At 42.5% G+C, this 7958-nt stretch overlaps 2 protein-coding genes across 5 annotated transcripts in view; one reads left to right on the top strand and one right to left on the bottom strand.

Annotated features, from left to right (window-relative positions):
* Positions 1 to 924, top strand: part of NCBP2 (nuclear cap binding protein subunit 2) — an 11548-nt gene extending 10624 nt beyond the window's left edge. For all 3 annotated transcript variants that reach the window (XM_006156767.3, XM_006156766.3, XM_006156765.3), the window contains one exon: positions 642 to 924. In XM_006156767.3, the coding sequence (XP_006156829.1) occupies positions 642 to 713 (72 nt within the window). In that variant the 3' untranslated portion in view covers positions 714 to 924. The remainder of the gene's footprint in view (positions 1 to 641) is intronic.
* A 4065-nt stretch (positions 925 to 4989) lies between these two features.
* Positions 4990 to 7958, bottom strand: part of SENP5 (SUMO specific peptidase 5) — a gene marked incomplete at its 5' end in the record, with an annotated part of 44660 nt that continues 41691 nt past the window's right edge. For both annotated transcript variants that reach the window (XM_014590983.2, XM_006156768.3), the window contains 1 exon segment: positions 4990 to 7379. In XM_014590983.2, the coding sequence (XP_014446469.1) occupies positions 7269 to 7379 (111 nt within the window). In that variant the 3' untranslated portion in view covers positions 4990 to 7268.

A 7958-nucleotide genomic window follows, 5' to 3' on the forward strand; every position in this document is an offset into this window, starting at 1 on the left:
CCAGGGGGGATGGCCACACCACAATCCCTTCTCCTCCATTCTCCTCTTGGGATCTTGGGCACGCACGCACACGCGCCCGGCATGAGTTTTAAGCCACCGGGTCTGGGACAGGAACCGCGGTCGACTGACTACGTGGGAGTCCAGTGACATAGCCATTACGCTAACTGCTGGTTCCCTACAAATAGCCATTATTGAACTTTTGTTAGGGACTAGATGTTTTCTTCTCGCAAAAATGTCTGGAAAATACACCAAAATGAGTTTTAAGTTTTTATTTATTTAGAGGTTTTTGCTATAGAGTGTGTGCGCTCACCAAAGAGAGAGACAGAGACAAACAGAAAGTGAGAAATCACCCCCCAGGGGGGATGGCCACACCACAATCCTTTCTCCATTCCCCTTTCCAGATTTTGGGCACACGCACCTGGCATGAGTTTTAAGCCACCAGGTCCAGCACTTAAACACACAACTACATAGGAGTCCAGCCATGTAACCACTATACCATATGCTGTTCCCGAGTTGTTATTATATGTCCTATTTGAATATTCAATGACATCTGAAAAAAATGTAGCTGTTTGACACGTCTGTGGGAGGCATATGTCACACCAGTCTTCTCTCTACTGTAACTTGTGTTCCTTTCCATTAAGGTACGAGATGAGTACCGACAGGACTATGATGCGGGGAGAGGAGGCTATGGAAAACTGGCACAGAACCAATGAGTGGGGGAGCCCAGCAGGGAGAACCTCACTCCTGTGGTCTGTTGAATTTGCTGACAAACATTACCTGAGGTCCGCAAGCAGCCTACTTTTACCAACCTTTGATCAGTGTCTCTACTGAAGACCTCTTCGTGGTTTTTCTTCCTCTGAAAAAGTATTAAAGGACAGAATCCAAAAGAATGCCTTTAATTATAGTCTTAGTATCTTGGTATTAGGACACTAGAATGCTTTTCTGTTACCACATCAAAATCTGTATTCTTTGGCATTAGATTCAGTCTACAGTGGTGATTAATCTGTCAGCCAAAAATACCACACTTCTTTTAGAAAGACTGACAAGTTTTTAAAATTTGTTTTATCATGTTCGAGTCTAACTCGGTTCAGAATCTGTATTGGGGCCTGGATTTTTTTTTTTTTTTTTTTTAAGTTTATATGAGATAAAGTTTAATATGGCTGGCTGGCCTTAAAGCACTGTGGTTAAGTGCCGTGAAGACGGAGCTGGATACCACAGGGCTGACTGAAGTCTAAATCCTAAACCCAGTGATTTAAAACACCCTGAGCATCCCTGACCAGGATCCTGATGGATTGGAGGACCAGGGGATTGTGGCATAACCAGTCGCCTTTGGGAGGTGCTCTGTGTGTGTCTCTGCATATGTGTATATGCATGTACTCTCTGGCATTATAAATAAATAAAGGAATTTTATGTGTTGTTTGGCTTTGCTTTAAGTTAGGTGTTTAACAACTGATTTTATTTTCTATGTTTAATCTTTCAAGGCAAACATAGAGGTCAAGGGATCTTGTTGGTGCAAGAGTACGCCTTAGTCCCAGGGCACACCACCTGCTTCCACGCTTTACCTATCAGGATATCAGGTGCAAAACTTGAGGAGTACTTGGTAATAAGCATTCTCCAAAAGTTGTAAATGTTGCATCTGAGGTTAAACAAAAAAATATGGAGGTTGGCAAGTGGCATGATGGTTAAAGGGCGCTGGACTCTCACGACTGACCACAGTTTGAGTCCCAGACCTGGCAGCTTGCTTTCTCACTTTCCCTCTCACGTGCGCATCCTGTCCCTCTCTGGTCAAATTTAAATTAAAAAATAAAATGAATAAAGTTACATAAAATAATTTAAAAACAAAAACATAGATTGGCTTTATGAAGAACCGCAAATGCACGGGAGAGAGACCATCAGTCGGAAATGGCATGAAAAGTTAGGAGACGTGAGTTAAATAAAACATTGCTTTGGCAGGATGAAGGGTTTAATGAAGGGCACTGATTTGGGGAATGGACTAGGTTTTGAAAAAGCACACCAACATTTAGAGTACTTAACAAAAACAGAGCCGTTCCCTACAGGAAATGTCAGGTTTAGCCCATTCTCATACTGAAATCTTTCTCCCCGCCACCCCAAATTGTGTTTACTGAGGTTTAAGCCTTTATAGTGAGCTGATAATTCCAGAGAGGGGAATCTAGAGAATTTTATTTTTGCATTTCTAAGGCAAGGGGTGATTCAGAGACTTTTGTGAGTATTGCTCATTTAAAACTGCTGGTCTTTGCAACCTATGTAGCTCTGTTTTTTTCCTTCCCTCGCCTTCAGTAGACTCCTGGACTTGGTTTGAAACATAAATAAACTGTTGGTCTAGTATACTTTTCTTGATAGGGGAAAAAAAAAAAAAACCTGAATTTTCTTTCTCTAATAGTGGTGTTTTTTTGGTTTGTTTTTGTTTTTAAGAATTTTTGCTGTAGGGTGCATGTGCTCTCCAGAGAGAGACAGAAAGCAAGAAACTACCCTCTACTCCCAGGGGAATGCCACACCAAAATTCCTTCTCCTCCATTCTCTAATCCGGAATTTAGGCACACGTGTACTGGCCATGGGTTTCAAACTGCCGGGACACAGACCAGTTGGCCATGTGGGAGTCCAGCACTTTAACCACTATGCCACCTGCTGGCCCCCAGAGTATCTTCTAACTTCCAGTAGTTTGTGAAAGAGCGCAAGTACCTCAGTGTGAACATCTTTCATATTATAGTAAATGTGAGTATTCTCATTATATTCAAACTGGTTATTTAAAGAGAGATTAGTTACAAGTACTTAGGAGGAAAGCATTAGAGATTTTTTTTTTTTGAGAGATTTTCACTGTAGGGTGCATGCGCTCGCCAGACAGACAGAGAGAGACATAGAGACAGAAAGCGAGAAATCACCCCCCAGGGGGGATGGTCACGCCGCAATCCCTTCTCCATTCTCCTCTCGGGATCTTGGGCACGCACGCACACACGCCCGGCGTGAGTTTTAAGCCACTGGGTCCGGGACACGAACCGCGGTCGACTACGTGGGAGTCCAGCGACATAGCCATTACGCTAACTGCTGGTTCCCAGCATTAGAGATTTAATGAGGATATGCTGTTCACTTTTTAAATTTCTTTTTACAGTATAGTTTGAACTAATTTATTTCATATCCTTTTATAGTAAAATGTGACTTAAGTTTTTTATAGCCCTTAAAACCACGGACTGTGACTCTTACTGAACTGTATTCTGTAACAGGTTTCAATAAAGTTGGACCAACTCATTGTCTTGCCTGTTTCCTATAAAGAGGGACATGTTCTGGCACTCCCTCCCTCTTCACCGTCTGTGAATGTATTGGGGTATCTGGATAATGTTGCAGAATCTGCATGTTGACATTCTCACATGACAGCTGTAACTGGCTATGACTTCGTAAGAAGAGAACATGGATGTTCCTATGGAAAAATGATAAAAAACGCACCAAGCAACCTTCTCTACTGACGGAAGAGTAGTTTTCCAGAACATACACTCGATGATTGGAGGGCAAAGTAAATCAGGGTTCAATTTAGAGGACCTGGTGTTTCTTGGGCATGGGGGTCCTAAATATAGCTTTTTATTGCACCCTTCTTTCTTCTCTCAGAAGCAACATTTGACCCATTTCCATTTCTCTAATAAGAAATAGTAAAAATTCAGACATGTATGGTAAGACTAGGATAAATGTCAGATCTAGCCGACCCGGGGTCTACAGACTTGCTGGTCGCTACACACCCTTCACTAGAGTAAAACTTCAGACTTGCTTTAGTGCTCTAATACCCACATACGGTGGCCACTACTACCTGTGGCTGCCTAACAAAGAAAATTCGCCTTTCCATTTCTCAGCCGCTGGCCACATTTTCAATGCCCAGCAGTGACAGGTGGCTAGTGACAGTTGTAGTGAGAGGATGAAAACAACACATCCATCGCTGCGGGAGCTTCCACGGTGCTGGTCTGAGAGCAGGGTGCTTAGGGCCTACACTGTCGCTTCTGGTAAATAAGCCTTGTGACTGGACCGTCACTGGGAAAAACTACCCACCGAAGAATACATGTCATTTAACACAAAGGACACAAGTTTATAAAGGCATTTAGTTTATTTTTCAAAAAAATATTTTGCTAGAAGGGTTGAGTATTGTAATTTTACATGAGCATAATCTTTAAATAAATTGTTTTTTCTGACCAACAGGTACCATTCAAGTGAACAGCTTGTCTAGGTCTGCTGTTGTAACACCCAAATACAACGAGCACTTCTGATGGTATTTCCTTAGGTCTTCCTAATTATCTACAGGCCAGGAGGCAAAGCCTAGCACATGCTTAGGTAAGTATGTGCTTATAACTGCTGGTTAAGTCAGTCTCTTCACATAATTAAGCAGAGCGGGTAATCGGTATACCTAATTCACACTATTAATACAATGTTTCTCACCTGAAGGCGACCCCCCCACCCCAGGCCCCCAGTTAGTTACTTCCTCTAGCCCAGGGAAGCAGTGGTACACACTGCAGAGCAAAAGGCAGCTCCGTTTAGGCTGATGCTGGCTGTGATCCAGTTAGGTCTGTTACTGTGTTGTTCCAACTGTAAATTTAGTACGATTGTGTTACATTCAATGGTCAGTAGAAAATACAATGCAGAGCCAAAATGAGACTTGGGGAATATTGGCAGCGACAGCTTCTGTTCCCTTAAGAGGCTAACTGAAAGTTGGTTCTCTGTGATTCTTGAGAGAACTAAAAGGAGTAAAAGTTGAATTAAATCTACATTCATTGCTATAGATACAACAAAAAGAATGACCACTGGGAAGAAACAGCTACAGCCTGTTAAGTCTGTTGCTGGAGAGGACTCTGGGAAGCTCATGGGAGGCTCAGCATAAGTAGCTTTTAGTTTGTACAAGGCCTGCACTTAACCCTAGAAGCTAAGGTCCACCAACCTTGTGGGCACCCAAACAATTGAATGGCAGTAAAGCAATGTCTGTCTCTCACCAACAGCCCAGAATATATTTCCAAAATGCCTTTGTTGCAGGGAAGCAATTACTGCAAACATCAGGGCAAAAGACACTTTAATCTAGATTTTGAGCTAAGTAGAGGTTTACACCTAATTTATGAGAGATAAAAGCAACTATGTGTACTGAAACCAAGTTTCATAAATGACAAACATTTAAAAGCATCTAAAATATTCAACATTTAGGCTAAACCATGCTGGGCATCACATCTCAGGGTGCCCTACTAGCTGGAAGTGAACGAGTAACTGGACTTGGGACAACTCACTTACGGGTCTTTGCTCAATCCTACACACCTCTGTTGACACAATGACCATTTTTCAGACTGGAGGAAATGACAACTCAAGCAAGCTCTGGGCATTAAGATTCTTGCAGGGTCACAGTTCCTTCTGTCTCTTCTGCGTGCCTGGTTCTCTGTCGAGGAAGTAAGGTAGTTCCCCACTCATAAGTAGAGAACATCTGGAATCAATAGCCCAGTTACTGGCTACTTTGGTATAGCCCCAAAAAAAAGGGGGGGGGTCAGAGGTAAATGTCTTGCATATAAATTTTTAAAAATCTCATGTTTGCATAATTATGTCTAAAAACCTCAAGATATCTTCCCCACTTTATCATTTTTCTACGTTGACACAATCCTATCTGCAGCAGCATAAAGTGCCTCTACTCTCAGTCTTCTCACAACCTGAAGCATGGTAAGAAATACTGACCTGGTTTTACAACAAGGAGCTCAAGTCTGACAGACTCCGGGGAGCAAAGAGCCAGGCTGCTGCGCAGCATCAGCGCACACAGTCTGACAGCCTCCACGGCTGGCAGTCAGCCTTCTCAGGGCCATACCTACAGCCAAGTTAAACTAAACACCGCAGCTTTATCAATCACCCACATCTAACCAGGCGTAAATTCAAGTATCTTCTGCCATTTGCTTGGTAATTTTCTGTAGCAACTTCTAAATTTCTTATAAATGTATTGTTTTCTCCCCTGGTTCAGGAAAGACAATTGAGTAGCTTTAACATGCATTTTTCCTTTCCTGTGAAATATGTCACAAAAGGCAAGATAAAAGATGTAAGATCCACTACTTTAATTCGAATGCAGCTAGGTGTAAGGGCAGCTGCTTCATCTTCCCCACAGGAAGTTCAATGGAAGGGGAAAAGAACGGTGCTGGAATGTCAGGATTGGTCACGCAGGAGTCCAACGAGCCCTGCATGTTGCTAAGTTCACTAAAGAGTAAAAGAAATCAGTCGTCCTTTGCTGCACTTCCAGGGAATCAAATCGTTTTTTACCTTCCTGCTGCTCTACATTCACCTGCAAGACTTAAGTCAGTCTTCAACTATAAATGTTTACATTTCATAGATTGAAATAGAAATGTACTTGGTAAATCTTAATTTCTTCCACATAGGAGGCAATACAAGGGAATGGACAACTTCCAGATTACTTCTAGAAAGACTGTATTCTCATCTGTTTGACCACCAGCTTGATGGATGTTAAATTTTTTTAATAGGTCAAAAAAAAATCCAGGAAATTCAATGTTCTAGCAAAAGCCTTTATGAGATTTAGGCCACATATTATAATTCTTAAAATCAAAATTGGAATCTCCGTTAAGCCCACTGGCCCCCACAGTCACTGTTTTTCTCACATGTAATCAGCTCTCGCCAGGCAGGGGCAAGCATGGTGCTCGGCGTGCCTCCACGAACAAGGCATGCACCAGAGGCCCCTCACCTCACACCTCACAAGGACACCTCCTCCAAGGCTCACTTGGTGGCGGCAGTCAGAGGAAGGCGCTGCTGGGAAAAGCGAAGCAGGACTGGCTTTGTCAAAACCCCTCCGAGCTACTCTTCATGCCCCCAAGGAACATCTACTCCTCTCAGTTATTCTGTATCAAAAACATCTTGTATTTTTTAATTCTGGGATTAAATTTTAAACCTGTATTTCAGTTCACGGCTAACTAAGTTTCAAAAGCTGCACCAGTTCTACAAGGCTTTTTTTTAATACTCTTCACTGCATGCTCTGTCTATATGCATGCGTTTGGATAATAAATATTAAATATGGAGGGACGCGCGGAACCCATAAAATTAAAAATGAAACCAAACTGAACATTAAAAAATAGTACATGGTAGCTGGAGAAATGAATAAGGGCAAAAAGTAAATCTGAGGTAACAACAGTGGCCCAACACCACTGATCTGAAATATCTGTAAAAATTCAAATAAGCATCTGGAGATTCAAGTAACAAACCATCTGTTCCAACTTGGTCAGACTTCCCAGAGTCCCTGCTGAGTTTCAGTCCATGAGCCGGCATTCACACAGCTCCTTGTAAATCCTCTTCCGCACTCGGGGCATGTCTTCTTGTGAAAACTGGAAAGGCTGCTCTAAGGCGAGGCACTTGCAGTACTGCAAAGGTTCCAGAAACACTTAAGACATGCAGAATTTGGTACCAGCCTGTCATATCTTACCAGATACAGGACTCACCAGGTCTAGGGCGGTGTTTGTTTTAATTTGCTAGATGGTGCATGCACTCAGTAGAGACAGAGTGGGGTTAAGTGAAAAAGTACCCCCAAAGGGATATCATCACACTGCAGATGCTTCTCCACTCTCCTCTCGGGACTTTGGGCATGCCTGGTGTTTTTTAAGCTGCTGGTCCGGGACTCGAACCGTGCAGTCAGCCATTTGGGATCCAGCTACCTAAAGCACCACACCATCTGGCTGGTCTGAGGGTAGTGTTTTAAGCGTTGTTTAAACTTGTAAAAACACTATTTTAAAACATTTGCCTCCAAATTATAGTCTTTAGAGGCAAGGGCATGGCTCAGGGTCTCCCTTCCCTCCTGACTCCAAACTAGAAAAGCAGCAACAAATCAAGAGGCTCTAATGCCTCCCAAAGTGTACCCTGCTGAAAACGTAGGTAGAACTAAAGCAGCCTTAAAAAAAAAAAAAAAAAAAAAAAGCCCAAAATTTTTTTTTTTTTTTCTTTTT

Source organism: Tupaia chinensis, unplaced genomic scaffold, assembly GCF_000334495.1.
Source record: "Tupaia chinensis unplaced genomic scaffold, TupChi_1.0 Scaffold000515_1, whole genome shotgun sequence".
Lineage (NCBI taxonomy): Eukaryota > Metazoa > Chordata > Mammalia > Scandentia > Tupaiidae > Tupaia > Tupaia belangeri.